The sequence below is a fragment of the Acipenser ruthenus genome, unplaced genomic scaffold (genome assembly GCF_902713425.1).
Source record: "Acipenser ruthenus unplaced genomic scaffold, fAciRut3.2 maternal haplotype, whole genome shotgun sequence".
NCBI lineage: Eukaryota > Metazoa > Chordata > Actinopteri > Acipenseriformes > Acipenseridae > Acipenser > Acipenser ruthenus.
The window spans coordinates 684908-704271 of NW_026708728.1; the positions used below are offsets into that span (position 1 = coordinate 684908).

At 43.6% G+C, this 19364-nt stretch overlaps 2 protein-coding genes across 3 annotated transcripts in view; both read right to left on the minus strand.

Annotated features, from left to right (window-relative positions):
• Positions 1 to 33: 33 nt before the first annotated feature.
• LOC131735555 (neuronal pentraxin-1-like) lies at positions 34 to 6989 on the minus strand. Its single transcript, XM_059021610.1, has 5 exons — positions 5672 to 6989; positions 4184 to 4667; positions 3395 to 3651; positions 1908 to 2087; positions 34 to 1059 (listed from the first exon to the last, which is right to left on the minus strand). The coding sequence occupies exons 1-5, from the start codon at positions 6308 to 6310 to the stop codon at positions 850 to 852; spliced, it is 1770 nt and encodes a 589-aa protein (XP_058877593.1). The 5' UTR covers positions 6311 to 6989; the 3' UTR covers positions 34 to 849.
• A 2226-nt stretch (positions 6990 to 9215) lies between these two features.
• Positions 9216 to 19364, minus strand: part of LOC131735549 (cytohesin-2) — a 16006-nt gene continuing 5857 nt past the window's right edge. The window contains exons 5-12 of one of the 2 annotated variants that reach the window (XM_059021599.1): positions 18523 to 18603; positions 16808 to 16920; positions 16502 to 16650; positions 16229 to 16340; positions 14013 to 14089; positions 12905 to 12976; positions 12168 to 12322; positions 9216 to 11506 (exon numbers count right to left, since the gene is read on the minus strand). In XM_059021599.1, coding sequence (XP_058877582.1) covers positions 11419 to 11506; positions 12168 to 12322; positions 12905 to 12976; positions 14013 to 14089; positions 16229 to 16340; positions 16502 to 16650; positions 16808 to 16920; positions 18523 to 18603 — 847 coding nt within the window. In that variant the 3' untranslated portion in view covers positions 9216 to 11418. Of the gene's footprint in view, positions 11507 to 12167; positions 12323 to 12904; positions 12977 to 14012; positions 14090 to 14597; positions 15416 to 16228; positions 16341 to 16501; positions 16651 to 16807; positions 16921 to 18522; positions 18604 to 19364 lie in introns of those variants that run through there. The other variant, XR_009327562.1, reaches the window with a different exon arrangement.

The following is a 19364-nucleotide window of genomic DNA, read 5'->3' on the forward strand; positions in this document are numbered from 1 at the left end:
TCCTTGGCGTAATTCAAATTGATACAAAAAAAGCTTTGTCAAAATCTTTATTTACAAAACTCGTCTGCAGTTTAAACACGGGATTACACAGCATTGTTATAGATATATACAAGATAGACACTTCAGAGGTTAAGCGCCTTCACTGTTATTTATTTACATATATGTTTTTTTTTTAAATACGGTTCAAATACAGAATAGCACACTATACAAGTCCTTTCAGTAACACTTTCCATTAAGAGTCTCTAATTGTATTTACATAGCAGATACTTAGTAAATGTCTGCTTACACATCATCACAATGTTATGATGCAGAGTTACAATGTATTAAGTGTGTATTTTTTGCCTGATATAACCCTAGCCCTTTTCTGATACAATTGTGTGCTTACATATAGATTTGCACATGAAGTACATTGTAGCATTGCTTAAGAACGCGGTAGTGCTGTGTAAGCAAGTATCCACGCACACTTCTTCCTTCCTCGATTCCCTCTCAGTCAAAAGAAGTGGGTATGTGTGCTGGGAGACACCTTGCATTCACCCCAATCGTTCCTTATTGAATTTAATTTAACACATTCACCTAATAATAAAAAAAAAACTGAAAGAAAAGCAACTGTGGTGCGCTCCCTAGTTATAGAAGGAGTCGACCTTACAAGATATCGGACAGCTAAAAAAAAAACCAAAGCGCACTTCTCTCGGGAATGACAGGGAGGGCGCACCTCAATACAGAAACCTTACTGGAAGTCACCAAAGCTCTACAGTTTCCAAGCAGATTCGGGGAAAAAAAACAGTCTTTGGTGTTGGAAGTTGGGTAAACCTTTGGTAGCGCGTGTTTTCTCGCTCTCACCGGTTCCCTCTAGTGGCAGGGGTCGAAGGGGTACTTGGTCACGCCTCCGTGGAGCTCGACGGAGGACTCTGTCCACGCGATGACGTCGCCGGTCGCGTGGCTGCCGCAGGTGGCCAGGTTGTAGATCTCATTGGGCGTCAGGACGTGGGACCACATGTTCACGTCGGACATTTCTCCCACGAAGGCTTGCGTGGCATCGAAGCGACCACCAAGCGTGTCCTGAAGGAGTGGAAGAGAGAGTCATGGGACTGTGGAGGGAGGACGCCAACACAGAGGAATGGACAATACAGAGGCGTGCGTTCAATATCCATGCTTTTCTGTGTAATACAATAGGGACGCCCCAATAAAACAATGCTGCTGATGCCAGTTAATCCTATCATGGTGTTTCAATAGCGTGGTCATGTCTTTGCAATATATTAATCGTTCCTTTTTCAGTCTTCACCTAACACGTGATAAAGAGGCTACATTCATTTACGATAACCAAAAAAAAAATATATAAAAAAAGTCATGTAGAAATCGGTTTTCACTCAAGGATATATTACAACTAATTTCAGGACTAAGTATAATAATGTAGGAACTTAATCCAATTCAATAACTTAAAGGTCAACAGGTTTTCTGGTAGATATTTCTGGCAAAATAACCACATTTTGTTAACTGTAATCATTATACAGTAGTGGGCAAATGTGTTATAATAATTAAAAAAAGACACTGTGTCCAGGTGTTTTTGTGATGGTGTGTTTTAGGGAACATGGAGACTCTTTGTGGGTCTTGGACCTTGGTTTCAGGAGACTAGGTTTCAGACTTGGGGGGTTTGATACAGCAACCTCAGACTAGGTCTCCCAGTGGTCTCCTGGAACCAGGTTTCAAGCCTACGATCCTGACAAAGTGGCTTCGCATTCCCTCGACTAACCCTGTGCACCACAACTGAGCATCTTAACCACAATGCAAAAGATCTGGGCTCATCTGCGTTCGTGGTTTTTGAGCTTTTAACCTCCTTGTCTCACCAACAGGGTGTGCCAGTATGTAACCACGCTGCCCGTTGCATGGTTCTGGGCACCTGGTCTTACCTGCTCTTGTCCCAGTATAAAGACACCCCCAGCTTTGATGGGGTGCCACGCTGCCAGGTTCTCTCCGGTGCCCCTCTTAATGCCATCCTGGTACGACTCCCACAGCCCGTCCCGCGTGGACCAGGTCACACACACGTGGTGCCACTTTGCATCGTTAATGGAGAGGGGAAGTGTCACCGCCTGGCACAGAGAGAGACAAGAACAAGGGAAAAGTCAGACCAGAACTGTGACAGACCAAGGGTGGCCAATCTGGAGCGACATTCCCCTGTTCTAAATCGTTTAACTGAACCAATTAAATCTATCCATCTATCCAGACCCTGAAGTGGTTCATGATGTCATTTCACTTGTTATAGCTGGAGCGGAATGTGATTGGACACCACTTGATTAGATGTTTCCTTGGTAAGCAGGAACACATATACAGTTGATGGACAGCATTGAGCTGCCTCTATCAATTTTGTGGAAGGCCTATGGTGCACTATGAGGATTTCTCCCACGACTGTCTTGAATACATGAACAATCAATCAATCAGCCTGAATTCCAGGTAACTTCACGTGAAAACCCAAGACCTCACGCTCCAAGATTAATAAAGTCAAAACTGAGATGCCGAAAGAAACCCTACTGATTTAAATCCAAGTCCTGTGGCTTCGAGTCTAAAAGTCTTGACGATGGAAATGAAATCCGGATGGTTACAAATCTAGTTGATCCCAGATCGAGTCTTTATTATTCCAGAACATTGAGAAAAAACTTGAAGATCTTCATTTTTTTAGGATAAGTTTCTTATGGTTGAAATGAAATCCTGGAGATCCACATTCTGGTGACTCAAGTCCAATTCTAGACCTTGATGTGATTCTAGTAAAAATTTCCCCTGGTTCTTCGGATGCTTTAAGTTCAGGTCTTTAAAATTAAAGATTTGTAAGATTGAAATCCAAGTCTGGATTTTTCCCCTTTAAAGAATTAAAGTCCCATTGAGTTCAATCAAATTCTGATGGTCCAATTTCACGTCATGAAAAATCAAGAAACCAAGTCCACATCCTTAACATTTATAGTAAGTATCGTCCTGATAATTCACTAAATTCAAGCCACAGTCCGGACTGATTAGTTTAAAAGACGATTGGTCAAATCCAGGGGTTCATTTGAGCCAGATCACACTGAATCCTAAATCCAGTACCTCTTTGTAATTTGAGAATGAAACCATTTTTAAATGATGAAACAGTAAGTCTACCGGTAGCCATAATAGTAATACAGTAGTATTTCATGTTAGATTTCAAAATTTCACATTTTTTTTAATTTGTGGTCTGTTTATCTGTTAAGTATATAAAATAAAACTACAAAGCGCTGGTATGCAGTTCAATATGTTAACAAGGTAACATTATTCAGCAGGTTTCATTCGACTTTCATTCGACAGTTCATTCTACAGGGTGATGATGCTAAACTTTTGGCCAGAGTTGTAACTTCCCCCAGCTGCTGTGCACGCCTCACTCTCTCACCTTGTCATTGACTAGCAGCTCCATGGGGTTGTTCCCCCACTCAATCAGCACCAGCTCATTGGCCTGTCCCGGGACGGAGTAGGAGAAGGGGGTGCCCACTCCGGGGGACGAGTTGGACTTGAGCCAGAGGCAGAGCGTCACGGCGAATATCTCTTGGAGGAGTGTGCGCTTCACGCGGCCGTACATGTAGTTCGTGCGCATGGGGAACCCGATCTGAAAATCATCCGGGCTTTTCACCTTCTTGTGAGAAGCAGCGGCTGCAGAGAGAGAGAGAGAGAGAGAGAGGGAGGGAGAGAGAGAGAGAGAGGGGAGAGAGAGAGAGAGAGAGAGAGAGAGAGGGAGAGAGAGAGGCAGGTAGAGAGAGAGAGAGGCAGGTAGAGAGAGAGATTAGTCATTTATATTCATATAAAAGTAAAGCCACAACTACAGCAGGTATTGTTGTAAAACTGCATCGCCCTATATAATTAACTAATTTTGTTTCATAAAGTCAAATGAAACCTGCTGAATAATGTTACGCTAACATATTGAAATTACATACCGCTTTGTAGTTTTCCATATACTTAACTAAATACTGACAACATTTTTAAAAATGTGGCATTTGGAAATACTGCTGTGCTACTATTATGGCTTCCGGTAGACTTCAGCAATATCATTTTGTAGATTATTATTATTATTTTTAATTAATGTCTCAATCCCTAAAATTCTAGGTGATGCAAAACTATAGCCAGAACTACAGCAGGTATTAAAGTAAAAAATCACAGCCACAGTCCGCTGCATGTGAACTCGTACCCTTGTCGGATTTCCTATGAGGCAGATGACTCATAACAGCGTCGAGCTTGTGGCCGTGGCTGGCACGGCCGTGGTTGTCTCGACTCTTGACTCCTCTCCTGTGATGGGGGACATGGTTGCCATGGTGCCCGTTGTCATGGTGCCCGTCGTCGTGGTGGTGTCCGTCGTCGTGGTGACCATCATCGTGGTGCCCGTTGTCATGGTGTCCGTCGTCGTGGTGCCCATTGTCATGGTGTCCGTCGTCGTGGTGACCATCATCGTGGTGCCCATGGGCAGTGTCGTTCTCATGCTGATTGTGGTGGTGATCGTCCTCGTCTTCGCTGTGATGATGGTGATCCCCTCCCTCCTCCTCCTCCTCCTCCTCCTCCTCCTCCTCTCCCCCCGAGTGCAGTCGATGCTGGATCTGCTGCTCCAGAGCGGCGATCCTCCTCTGAAGCAGGTCCCTCAGAGAGTGCGAGTAGGAGGTGGACGTGTTCCGGGAGTGCTGTGGGAACGAGAAGGGTTAACGTGGAAACCACAGGGGGAGGGGGGGGGCAGTCCTGCGGTCATGTGAAAGGAGATCGAGCAGGGCTGGTCAATGCTGACCCTCTTCCACTCCTGGGCTCTGTTACAAAAACCCTGTTCTAAATCATTTAACTGAGCCAATTAAACAAATCCATTCATCCAGACCCTGAAGTAGTTCATTCTCTCGTTGTATCTGTTAAACCTGGAGTGGAGTGGCACTTCAGGATCGCACCCCTGATATAGACCTATCAAAATATCCACTGTCTAAAGCTGATCCTCCTTTATAACAGCTTTAGCCAGAAGTGTCCCATATTATCTCTTAACACGCAGAGATTTTCAGTTGGGTTGAGGACAGAGCACCCCTAATAGCACCTGCCACACAAAGCTCAATGCTCACTCACATGGTGGCTTTCCTGGGTCTTTGACAAGACGACTTGACGTAACGTTCAATCCAGTTTTGCATTTCACATTCACAGTAGTGTGAAAATGTATTAGAACTCCCCATCGCTTCTGTAGTTTTTGATGTGTTGTGCGTATGAAATCAAAACCACCGGAACTGAACATCTTGGAAAATTGTCATCGTCTTATTTAATAGATGACTTTAATAGGCCACACATGCAATTCATTTCAAACAGTCAGAGAAAAAGGAACACAGAGCCACACGCGGTCGAACGCAGGAGAGTTTTTAGAAGTTGTTTAAGATGCCTGATTAAAGCACAAACTGGTCTAACATTTTCAGACCAAGTGCCTATTGTTTCTATATCACTGATTACTGAACGGAAATTCTGACACCCCGAGGTGTTTTCATGCAGGTGGGTATATAAAGGATCTCAATGACAAATCTGGAGATGTTCTATCAAATTTGCACGCCGTACAGTATTGAGCTCTCTATACTAGACAGTATGGAATTAGCTGGTTCACACATCCCCAAACAACACGCAATTAAATACAATCTCGCTTCACAACCCTGTAACCTTTCCTTACCTGCAGGTTATCTATCCTCTCTTTGAGTGACTGCAGCATTCTGCCCATCTGATCCACGGACACGGCGTGCTTGGGGGGGTCCCCCATGGTGTTCTTGGAGCCATGCGTCTCCTTGTGATGCGGCTGGGGCACCCCATGTAGAGGATGGGGCTCGGGGAGGCGGTGGGGGCGTGAAGAGTGTCCCAAAGCATTGGAGTGATGGGAATCGGAGTCTTCGTCATCATCGTCATCATCGTCTTCGTCATGGTGTCCTGTAGAATGCGTCCCAAACCCTTCGCAGAGCGTGAGCTTGGCCGTGAGCTCACGGATCGTTTCTCTCTGGTCCAGAATCGTCTCCTTCTGCTGGACGATGGTTTCTCTCAGGTGTAGGATGGTGGCTTTAGCATCGTCCGTTAGACCCCACAAGGCGTTGGAGCTGCCGGTGGTCATGGGTTGGGAGTGTCGGCCGTTGCCAGAGCAACCGGGTTCGGAATCCACAGGCATCGGGGTGCAAACGAACTTGGGGAGCGGCGGCCCGTGTTCCGCAGAGACGTCCAGCAGGATCCAAGAGGAAAAGCCCAGGAGGAGAAGGAGCATCCGGGAGAGAGGAGACATCCGGGATGGAAACGGTATGGGATTGCCAGAACTTGTTTTCTTCATGACTTAGAGCGCAGGCAGGAAGGTTTTTATCGATTTCGATTTTCTTAAAAGAAGCAAAAATACCACAGGAATATTCTAAATAACCTTCACAACCCGGCGAACGGTTTCAAGTATTTTCTTTTTTGTTTATGCTCAGATTATTTTAAAATAGCAGTTGAAAATAAAAAGAAGAACATTATCAATCTTTTCCAGGCAGACAGACGCAGAAAGGCAAAGACGAGGCAGCAAACATCGATACTAAGGAAGAAAGCAAAAGCCTTGGAGTCTAAACAAACAAAATATATCAAAGACGACAAAGGAAATCAGAGACCCGGGGCACACAGTCAGTGTTCCAGTTTGCGAAGCCAGAAGTGACTTTGAAAAGGATTTACCCTGCTTAGTGGCTACTTAGAGCTGCTTACCCCCCCCCCCATCTCTCCCATCCATTACTCACACTTTAATTCCATCTCCATGGCGAAGTTAAAGACAGGATGTTATTTACTGTCTGTCCTACATTCAATATCTTTCCAGGAATCTGTAGGAATTTCTGTCGATCTATCAGTCTATCTTCTGGTTCTAACTGTCTGGATCTGTAGCTTCCCATCTGTCTGTTTGTCCAGCTGTCGATCAACAGAGGCATTTTGCACGGTCTCGCATATGTCCTGCATCTAAGATATATCTTCATATCAATCTATACCTGTCTGTCTGTCGGTGTGTAGCTTTTTTGACAAGCAGTTTGCACTGCCCTAGATTCACTAATTGCATTGTCTATCTGTCTCTCTGTCTCCATGGAAACCAGGTTTTAACCGATACAGGATGTTTGTCCACTGCCCTGCATTCAGTATCTTTCTGTGCACGTAATCTTCCATTCCATCTGTCTGTCTGTCTGTCCATCTTTGTACTTCTGTTTGTTTAGGACAATCTGGCTCTATATATGGCAGTCAGTCTCAAAGGGATGCAATAGGCATATCATAGTCATATACTGGGGTGCATTAAGTGCATCGATCTCTGCTGTATGAAATAAGCACATGGTTGTCTACGTTGAGCTGAAACATGTATATTATTATTATGAATTAGTCATTTAGCAGATGCTTTTCTCCAAAGCGACTTACAGAGACTAGGGGGTGAACTCTGCATCATCAACAACTGCTGCTGCTGCAGAATCGCTTACAATAGGACTTTGTTTGTTTGACGTCTCATCCTGAAGGACGGAGCACAAGGAGGTTCAGTGACTTGCTCAGGGTCACACACACACAGGGAGTCAGTGGCTGCTGCAGAGTCACTTCCAATAGGAGCTTGTTTGTTTGACGTCTCATCCTGAAGGACGGAGCACAAGGAGGTTCAGTGACTTGCTCAGGGTCACACACACACAGGGAGTCAGTGGCTGCTGCAGAGTCACTTCCAATAGGAGCTTGTTTGTTTGACGTCTATAAGGGTAGCAAGCCCTTTTCTTTAACCACCAGACCAGCAAGCCTCCTTATCATGGCAATCATGCTTCGGAGCTATGTGTGATATGCGTAATGGATGAGTGTGTAGTGGGTCATGCGAGTAGCCCAGACCCAATGAGAAACTATTATTATCTATGGTTGCTAAGGAATACAAATACTTTTAAAAAACGTGTCTACTGTCACCGGAATGTAACGTTGCTGGCGTTACATAAGACACCCTGGCACTAGAATCTACGCCGTCACGCCAAATTCTGCAGCTCTGACTTTAATACTCAGGGGTTAAATAGACGGTAGGGAGCGGCGTGCATTTACGAGGTTAGCCTGTAATCCGGAATATCGTTCTCTCAGGAGCCTCCCAGATCAGGAGAACCAGAGGCCCGCCGCCAATCTCTGCTCATGAAGGTCATTTGTTTGCACTGCCGGGCTAACGAGATTCATTACACTCAGGAGACTAAACCACCCGTATGTCAGCACAGAGTGGACAGAAGCCAATTAGACTGCAGGACGTTGTGTCTATTGTGTGTGTGTGTGTGTGTGTGAGAGAGAGAGAGTGACTCACCCTGCTATAAGAGTAAGGGTGTTTTTTTGCACATACGGTGTTAGAAACTCACACTAGCCCCAGATCACCACGTTATTGAAAAGATCACAGAGCACAGAGTTCAAGGAATCCAGTCCGCCGTTAATTAAACTGTAATAGAAAAGTTCACAGTTCTGTTATACCAACTGCTCCTTTGAATCTAAATTTAAACCAAAAAAAAAAAATGCTTCTGAATGTCATTTTTCGTATATTTCACTGGCATCAAACCAGTCATTTATTTTGCTACATTTTGGCACAGGAGATTTTCATACAACAGTCGTTTTAAAATGGGTTTAAAATGCTGCACAATCACACACACACACACACACAGAGCAAGAATCCATGCACACATTTGCAATCATTTAGATAATTTATTTTCTGCTAAAATGACATATCTTTTTAAGTTTGTAAAGGTACGTATTTTGGTTATTTTAATTTATTTTTCGTTTAGATTGTTTTAGTGGTGCTAACCACACAAAAAAAATCCCCCAAGTCCCTTTGCTTGAGTCATTCTTTCACTTCTTTATACCGTGGGAGATTTGGATAGAAACAACCGATATGTTTATTTTAGAGGAAAGACCAACGTCTTCCACACAAGAGACACAAGGGCAAGGGGAATTATTATTGTGTGTAATAAGAGAGTAGACTTACACCATAAGAGACACGGAGAAAGAGGTTACCTAGACAGATAGACGTTTTATATTAGCGAGAAAACAGAGTTATTTTAGAGTAAAAGACAGGGACATGGGTGTGGCTGTACAGATCCATTTATAAATACGACAAATGGTGAAATAAAACAATCGATACACTTAATTGAAATGTCATTTTAGCATTACACTTTCTATACTTTCTTTCAAGGAGAACATTATTTCATTCGCTATTTAGAAAAGATTTATTTAAAAAAAAAAAAAACATGCAACATCCACTTCGCAAAACATTCGTCAAAACTGATGCAGGTCGTTTGAAAGGAATGTTAATGTCAACAACAACAAAAAAAAGCTGCCTTGGAGTCATTAAAACCAAACTAAAACTCAGCAATATACAGGTCCCCTTCATTTAAACCCATTGCAACAAATGCACATCATCATTAATCTACACTAAATTAAGAGAAAGGGGGCTCCCTCCAGTCCAGGGCAGGCTTGAGGCATGGACACTGAACTGCTCCTCCCCTCACTCCCCCCCCTAAGAGAAAAGGTGCTCCCTCCAGTCCAGGGCTTGCTTGAGGCACGGAGACTGAACTGCTCCCTCCCTCCCTCACCCCTCTAAGAGAAAGGGGGCTCCCTCCAGTCCAGGGCAGGCTTGAGGTATGGAGACGGAACTGCTCACCCCATAAGGGAAAAGGGGGACTAGAGGTATGGAGACAATTCATCACAAAAAATATTAATAATAAAATAAATAAAATCAGGTTTGGGGTCAATTCCTGTTTTTCAATTCCATTTTAAAATCAATTCCCAATCCCAGTCCCCTTCGAAGGAACTGGAATTGATATTTTAGAAACATCGTAATAATTGTTGCGATCGTTCAACTGCTTTCCTTTGAAGCCAAATTTAATTTTCAAACAAACAAACAAACAAACAAACAGCAACTTCGATTGAAGTCATTTGTTGCCACTGCCTGTGCGGAATCTCATTTTTAACAGAATACCGCAACTTGCAATTTTGATCAACGATGTGTCAGAATCGGTTTTAAAAAAACTACTGGATTTGAAAACCAGGAATTGACCCCAAACCCTGATGTGGTCCCTCTCTCCAGTGCGTCCTTCCATTCTGTGTTCCAGGTGATACCCCCCCCCATCTCCTTCCCACAGAGTAGCCCCATACTGGGCGCCACACTGCAGGGGTTACTGTCTGTCTGGTTCCCATCATTCAGAAAGATCCAGTCAAAGGTTTTTTTTTTTGCCCCATTTGCTTCAATGCCAAGATCCATTCTTGACCGGATGTTGTAAGTGGCTGGCAGCATTGATCACGGTCTGTCAGGGCCAAGTTGAATTCTTGAATCCCCAATGACGCTCTCTTAAAGCTCAGCAGCAATGATCTTCTTGGTATAAAAATAGGCAAGCAGCTCTAGGCTTATTCCTTGCTCAAGGTCACCACATTGTTCTCCGTGCTGGATAAGACCAAACTGTCACCTCTTTTTGCAGCGCGCCGATGCTAGGTCATGCAGCTTCATAATTAAATCAGAGGTGCGCCGACCAGCAGACAGCGCCCCCCTATGGGCTACACCTCCCCCTGCGTTTTTATTTATTGTTTTAGAAAGTTCGTTTCAGATTACTTCAGGAAAATCGTATAGCAGATTTGCAGTTCCAAAACCCGGTTCTTAATTTGTTTAGCCGAATCAATTAAATAAATCAGCCTCCAACTATCCAGACCCTTAAGTAGTTCATTATCTGTTAAACCTCCTGGAGGGGAGTGGAATGGCCCTGGGATTGACTGAACACCCCTGATCTAGACATTTAAACTCCTCACGTTAAGACTTCGGGGTATTTCTATTCTGGTGTGTCGTTACTGGAACTGATTGTGGGACACTGCAAGCTTAGGATCTGAGGATCTTTCTTTCTTTCTTTGGAAGTTGGTTCTGAAGCAGGGGATCGAGGGAGGTGGAGGTGCTGAGGGTCTATATTTCTAAAGGAGTGTTTCTCAATTTTGGAATCGAAGAAGAAGTTTAAGAAAGGGGGCTACCCCCCATAAAGTTCATAGAGAAATCAGGACAGAAAGATTGAAAAATAAATCATTAAATAAAGGGAAGCTAGAGGCTGCTAAGCCAGAGACACACAAGCAATTTTTTTTCTTGGCAACCCAAACTGACAATGGCCAACTGGCAAGTGAGTTGCCAGAAGAGACCACTGCTTTTTTTACAGCAATTCGGTTGTCCATTTTTTTTTTGTCTCGTCAACTAGAATTGTCAATAAAAACTGCTTGTGAATCTCCAGGCTTAAAGATGAAGGGTGTATAATAGTGGTCACTGTAAAAGGAGGCCCCAGTGGAAAAGCGGCGTGTATGATGGGGATATGGGGGGGGGGGTACCCCAGGATTGCTACTCGGTGTGAAAGAAAGGGGCTTGGAACGAAGGAGGAGTTTTAAAAGTCTATTTGTTCCTCTCCTCTCTCACGCCTGCTCCTCCTTCTTCTTCAGTGAAATGCGTTTCTTCCTCGCGGCGAGCATCTCGTAGAAAGGATCCACACTGACTGCAGACCTGCCAGGAGAGAGAGAACGAGCAGAAGAGAGAGGGAGGGAGGGAGGGAGGGAGAGAGAGGGAGAGCGAGGGAGAGAGGGAGAGAGGGAGGGAGAGAGAGAGAGGGAGAGAGAGGGAGGGGGAGAGAGAGAGAGGGAGGGAGGGAGAGAGGAGAGAGAGGGAGGGAGAGAGAGATAGAGAGGGAGGGGGAGAGAGAGAGAGGGAGGGAGAGAGAGAGAGGGAGGGAGGGAGGGAGAGAGGGAATGTTAATGATCCACTATTATAGCAAAGTAGGCCGTCTTCCACTCCTGGTCTTTGCTTTAAAACCCTGTTCTAAATCGTTTAACTGAACCAATTAAATAAATAAACCTCCATCCAGATGCTGAAGTACACAAAGAAACTACAAAGTGATCTCACATGAACGCCCACACCAGAAACCATAACAGCAGCACAGTAGTTTTTCTTGTTAGATTTCGAAATGACACAGTTTTCAACGTGTGAGTTTTTCATGAAGTATATGAGGGAAAACTACAAAGCGGTGGCATGTAATTCGAGATGTTAACGCAACGTTATTCAGCAGGTTGCGTTCGACTTTACGAAGCACAACGACTTCGTTCTGCAGGGTGATGATGCTAATCTTTAGCTGCAGACCCAACGGCCGTGAAGACAGACAGAAGCTCACTTGATGTTTTTGATCCACTCGTCTTTCTCCTCCTGGGTGGGGGCTGAGATCCGATAGACGTTGTGATTGCCCTCCACCACCCGGCCGTCCGCCTCCGTCTTACACGCCTTGATCAGCTGACCCCGGTTATTAGGAATATACAACTCGAAGCAGTTCTGAAACACACAGGGAGAAACACGCCTTCAAAACTGAAACCACCTCCCTCAATCAGCTGCACCTGCTTATTAACAAACAACTCCATATATCCTGCAGGAACTCAGGTGTGAGAATCTCAATTTCCACTCGGTAATCAGTGATATAGAAACAACAGGCGCTCGTGTGAAAATGTTAGACCGTTTTTTGCTTAAATCAGGTGTCTTAAACAGCTTCTAAAAAAAGTCTCCTGCGTTTGACCGCGTGTGGCTCCGTGTTCCTTTTCTCTCGCTGTTTGAAATGAATTTGCACGTGTGGCTTATTCAAGTCATCAATTAAAATCAGACAATCGCCAATTTGACTGACCAAGATTTTCAGTTCCGGTGGTTTTGATTTCATACGCTCAACAAATCTAACACTACAGAAGCAACGAGGCGTGTTCTAATAAACGTGCACACGGCTGAATAAAAATAAAAGGGTCCTGTGTCGTGTTGTATTAAGCACCCTATGGATCAATACCAGTTGCTCATTGTCATACTGGGAGATGCTATGTGGGATAAACTGCATTGACTATATACATTATAAAAAAGGAATGGAATTCTCACTGGTTTCCTGGGATCTTCCACTTCTCGGATACTCAAATTCTCCAACGGGATAATCCCTCGAGGTTCCTTATCCTGAAAAAACAAAACAAGGATTCCACCGACATTCTGGAGAACACTCGTAAGGATTGTGAACGAAGGCAAACACGGAATGAACTGCTTTGTTAAGCTAGAAGGATGAGACCAGACCGTGTTTCACATCTGAACAACGTTCACCCATTTATTCATTCCAAAAACACCAGGATAGGCAACTGATCAGATTACCCAAACCCCTGGAGGAAGCCCTCGGACCGATTCATCGATGGTTCACAATGATCCTGGAGGGACTGGAGACTTCTCTGTGTCGCCTCTATGCCTGGCATTATTATTATTATTATTATTATTATTATTATTATTATTATTATTATTATTATTATTATTATTATTATTTATTTATTTATTTATTTCTTAGCTGACGCCCTTATCCAGGGCGACTTACAATTGTTACAAGATATCACATTATTTTTACATACAATTACCCATTTATACAGTTGGGTTTTTACTGGAGCAATCTGGGTAAAGTACCTTGCTCAAGGATACAGCAGCAGTGTCCTCCACCGGGGATTGAACCCACGACCCTCCGGTCAAGAGTCCAGAGCCCTAACCACTACTCCACACTGCTGACCTCGTACGCATCTCGTCTCATATCCATACCTCATCAATCAGCAAATGCTTTCTCTCAGCAACCATCAAATCACTGAATGTTCAAACGGAAAACTAACAGAACAAGGTAAGTATTCTCTAGTAGGCTCCTACGTGACTAGTCTGTTTCTGTTATCTTACTAATTATAACAGAAATGAGTCATTCAGCTGTCGCTCCAATCAGGTGCAACCAACCGCTAACTACTCTCCTTCACAAGGTCACTGTGGTTCACTCTATACCGTATTTTATTCCTTGTACATTCCTGCACATGTTTTATCACGTCAATCATTCTAAGTTACCTCAGCAGCTCGGCTTCTGCCACAGCCACCTCCAAACTGCTTTAACATGACCAACGCATTTTCTTTCATGTGATTACCAAGACGTTTCCACACTGCAACACTCTTGGGAAAAGAAAGAAAGTGTTCTCACCGTGGTGTACTCAAAGTAGTAGAGGCAATTGTCTGTCAGGATGAACCAGCGTCTTTTCCACGTTTTCACGCGACCCCCTGTCGACACAAACAAACAGAAAAAGTCACACACACACCCACATCGCCACAGCTGTCAAATGCACAAACTCAGAGTGATCAGAAAGCATTGCCACAGCCGAATGGAAAACTGCATGCTGGCAGGCAGAGTGAGGGACAGGAAACTCCACACAGACCCAGATTCTGATCCCCCTGTGAACTTGTGCTATTTCCGTAACAAAGTTTCATCGTGATTGGATAAGTAACTATCTATCAATCAATCGATTTATATAAAAAAAGTAAATAAAAGGGGTACACCCCAGCTCCAACCCCAGCTCCAGCTCCAGCTCTAACCCCAACCCCTGTAAACTGGCTGTATAATCATGCACAATTCTTCTCCGGTCTCAAACGATGTCCAGATTAGACAGTTCTTACTGCATTGTTTTTTTTTTCCATTTGTTTTTTTTTTTTTTAAGTATTTTGAGAGCCTTCAACATGCAAAACATTATTTGACAAACACTGAAGATTAATAAGCAGTTTAGATACATACCTCCTTAAGAGCAATCAGTAGAAGAGAGAGGAGAGAGGGAGAGTAAGGCGGGAGAGGAGAGGAGAGGAGAGAGAGTGGTAAGAAAGGGAGGGAGAAAGAGAGAGAAAGAGAAAGAGAAATATTAGTCACATTAGCCAAGATCATGCAGAAATGTATACCACAGTGAAAGCACAGGACCAGACAAACCACCCCTTACAAAGACGTCATAATTAGTTACTTTTATACACAACTGAACCTCAGAACAAAATATGAAACCCGTGAAACTGTATTGACCTTTAAAAAATGTTTTAAACTGGATTTAATTCAATCGAAAGAAACTGAAAATCTGAAACGTATTCAGTGCCTTCAGACGAAAGTCCTGGAAATGAATTTATTTATATAAAAACAGCGTACAGACTACGGCAGGAAACTCAGTGAAACAAACACAGAATTTATAAACAGGATTTTTTAGTTCCTGAGCCCCACTTCAGAAAACACCGAAGATAGTAAATGTAACCCTTCTCAATGTATAAAAGGACATTTCTAAAATCTTTTGTTACAGCCTTCATCGTTAGTGATCTGACTGCCGCGTTTTGGAAACTGAAGAATTTCTCGCAAGCATCTTGTTTCAAATCTGTACCTCACTGCTGCAAATGCTTTCTCTCAGCAAACTTCAAATCATTGAATGTTCAAACGGAAGACTTTAACAGAACAAGGCAACAGCGACGCAGCAGGAAAGGTTGGGTCTGTTGATCTTGGCAGAGAGAAAAGATTGAGCTCTTTGTGTTGTGGGTTTATTGTTAAGGAGCACAGAGCTATGTGCAAACGCTCAGCATCATCTAGAATTTAAGGATTGAGACAGAATCAAAAAACATTTAAAAAATACATGAACATAATTTAGGTTTTTTAATTAACATCATCATGTAAATCAATGAAATTACAAAATGATATCTAAAAAAAATCAATACCGGAAGCCATAATAGCAGTCCAGTAGTATTTCATGTTAGATTTCTAAATGTCACATTTTTCAATTTGTCAGTTTTTTTCTGTTACTTATATAGAAAACTACAAAGCGCTGGTGTGTAATTCAATATGTTAACAAGGGAACATTATTCAGCAGCTTTCACTGGACTCTATGAAGCTGAGGGAGTTCATTCTATATAGTGGGTGTGGAATTCAATATGTTAACAAGGGAACATTATTCAGCAGCTTTCACTGGACTCTATGAAGCTGAGGGAGTTCATTCTATATAGTGGGTGTGGAATTCAATATGTTAACAAGGGAACATTATTCAGCAGCTTTCATTGGACTCTATGAAGCTGAGGGAGTTCATTCTATATAGAGGGGGTGGAATTCAATATGTTAACAAGGGAACATTATTCAGCAGCTTTCATTGGACTCTATGAAGCTGAGGGAGTTCATTCTATATAGAGGGGGTGGAATTCAATATGTTAACAAGGGAACATTATTCAGCAGCTTTCATTGGACTCGATGAAGCTGAGGGAGTTCATTCTATATAGAGGGTGATGCAAAGCGTTTGCCTTTTCTTTAATTGATTCAAAGTGTAATTTGAATGTAATCTTTGTCCAAAAGCATTCCAGTGGATTCTCTCTCTCTCGCTCTCTCTCTCTCGCTCTCTCTTTCTCTCTCACCCAGTTTGAGGAGCCAGCCCTCCCGGTCAGGGTTGAAGAAAGTGTGCGTCAGGTCATTCCCATCATCCTCGGGGATTTTGAACGGCTCGTTCTTGATGCTGTCGTAAAGATTCTGACAAAGAAAAAAAAGAGAATTGAAAGAAAATCTAAATCATGGTACTTCATCCATCCACCCACCCATCCACCCACCCACCCACCCATCCATCCATCCATCCACCCATCCACCCATCCCTCCCTCTCTCTCACCTCCCCTCACCCCCTCACCCCCCTCACCCTCAGCAGCTCCTCTGGCAGGTCCCCTCCCTCGTTGATTCCTCTGTTCATGGAGATGAATCTCTCCACCCCCGGCTTGTCTCTCACGTTGGGGTTGTGCAGACTGGTGTTCAGCATGATGATGGCGAACGACAGAACATAGCAGGTGTCTGAAGGAAGAACACTCAATCAGAACCCCCGTGCAATCTCTCATGACTGAGCAACAGGGCTAGTCAGGGGGAAAACACTGACATTTCAAAATAGTGAGTGGGGTGGGTGGATGGTGAGTGGGGTGGGTGGATGGTGAGTGGGGTGGGTGTTTAGTACCTGTACTCTGAAAGACACCGGGGTTGCAGTGACAGTATCGCTGAGCGAATGCTTCCATCATCCTGTCGATTTTCTGTGCTTCCCCGGGCAACCGGAAACTCCAGAGAAACTGTCTGATGTGGGAAAGAAACACAGAAACAAATCAGCTTACATTTATTACTTATTACAATTAAAGTATTTGACAGATGCCTTTATCCCAGGCGACTCACACAGGAGTCACAGGGCAGGGTTACAATGCAAGCTTCATATTTAAACACAGCGCGGTTTACAGACAGTGCAGATAATAATAACACTGCTAGAATACAATATGAACTCCTTTGAGTATACTTGAAGACAGGATTAAAACCCACGATTTAACCCATGAAGCACCAGATTCATTTTCTTCTTAAAAAAAAAAAAAAAAAATCACAACAGAAGCTGTCTATTATTTCACGTCACTTGATACATTCTAAATTAATATTTCTCTGCTATTCTTTTTAAATCCTTCGTTTTGGGTACAGAGCGCCGCGTCCTGTTTTGAGGACAGTCCAGTTAGACGCAGTGTTCCTGTAAATCAGAGCAGTGATATTTCACACCGGCTATGAAAAACACAGAGAAACTGATCCATTTTAGGCTTCGGTTTTGTTATTTTATGATCGAGCCTCTGAAGGGCTGGGCTGCGTTTGCAGAATTAATAACAGTTCAGTTCAGACTTGACTTTTGCTGGTTAACAAAACGAGAGGGCGTTACCATAACAACACAGTTAAAGAGAACATGAAAAATAACAGGGAGACGAGACCAGTTTAAAATGTCGCAGCCTGTCCCTCGAACGAGGACCTCATGAGTTAATGGAAAGCGGACAAAATAAACCAGGTTGTCACGGCGATCAAACACAAATTCTATAAAAGAACCCGTCGCTGTGCCAAAGCTTTCAGAAGCATGCCTCATTAAAAACAAGGCAATCGCTCAGGGCGTGCGATCTCACAGTAATATCACAGCAACATACCGAGCAGATCTGAGTGCAGTGAATAACTACAGAAGAGACCCCTGTGTTAATCTGTGTACGTTCTCAGGACCGGTTACCCTGCTAACACACACACACACTGTTCAAATAGCTTGCTTGGTTTCTTCATCAGACCACAACAGCGCTCAGGTATGCAATCGGGAGATCTAGTCTTACGAGTTACAGAACTTTTTTTTTTTTTTTACCTGTGACAACCACAAGGTGGCAGCAATCAACTAGCAGTAAAATTACACACCGCTGGGAAACAATAATACAGCCGTGTGCAGATGTATCAGAACACCTCCAGATGTGCCATTGATATCCTTTATATACCCTACCTGCATGAAAACACCTCAGGGTGTGAGTATTTCAATCTCCGCTCAGTAATCAGGGATATAGAAACAACAGGCGCTCCGTGTGTGAAAATGCTAGACCGCTTTGTGCTTTAATCAGGCGTCTTATACAGCTTCTAAAAAGTCTCCTGCGTTTGACCACGTGTGGCTCCGTGTTCCTTTTCTCTCGCTGTTTGAAATTAATTGCACGTGCGGCCTATTAAAGTCATTAAATCAAACAAAATCGCCAATATGCCTGATAATTTTCTTCCAGATTTTCAGTTCCAGTGGTTTTGACAGAAGCGATGGGATTCGTGACACGTTTGCACACGGCTGTGTGTACACACCCAGAGATGACAGCCCATCAACACGACACACCGACACACAGACAGCTTGCTCACCTGAGCGCTTGCACCAGATTGAGGTCTGTGAACTCGTGGAGATCCACAAACGCATGGAGGACTCGGATATTGAAGTCGTCCCTGAGCAAAAGAACGAGACATTATTATTATTAGTAGTAGTAGTAGTAGCATTAAATGAGTCATTTAGCAGATGCTTTTGTCCAAAGCGACTTCCAGAGACTAGGGGGTGAACTATGCATCATCAACAACTGCTGCTGCTGCAGAGTCACTTCCAATAGGAGCTCGTTTGTTTGACGTCTCATCCTGAAGGACGGACCACAAGGAGGTTCAGTGACTTGCTCAGGGTCACACACACAGGGAGTCAGTGGCTGAGCTGGGATTTGAACCTCCTGGTATCAATCACTTCTTATTAAACTCAAAGTGAAACCTGGACTGGATCAAACTCAGGTGTGTCTTATTAAACTCATAGTGAAACCTGGACTGGATCACACTCAGGTGTGTCTTATTAAACTCAAAGTGAAACCTGGACTGGATCACACTCAGGTGTGTCTTATTAAACTCATAGTGAAACCAGGACTGGATCACACTCAGGTGTGTCTTATTAAACTCATAGTGAAACCTGGACTGGATCAAACTCAGGTGTGTCTTATTAAACTCATAGTGAAACCTGGACTGGATCAAACTCAGGTGTGTCTTATTAAACTCATAGTGAAACCTGGACTGGATCACACTCAGGTGTGTCTTATTAAACTCAAAGTGAAACCAGGACTGGATCACACTCAGGTGTGTCTTATTAAACTCAAAGTGAAACCTGGACTGGATCACACTCAGGTGTGTCTTATTAAACTCATAGTGAAACCAGGACTGGATCACACTCAGGT

Coding starts and splice junctions, on each gene's coding strand:
- LOC131735555 (XM_059021610.1), bottom strand. CDS start 6,310: ATGAAGAAAACAAGTTCTGGCAATCCCATACCGTTTCCATCCCGGATG. Junction 4,668..5,671: donor AGAGGATAGATAACCTGCAG/GTAAGGAAAGGT, acceptor TCGTTCCCACAG/CACTCCCGGAACACGTCCAC. Junction 2,088..3,394: donor AGCTGCTAGTCAATGACAAG/GTGAGAGAGTGA, acceptor TCTCTGTGCCAG/GCGGTGACACTTCCCCTCTC.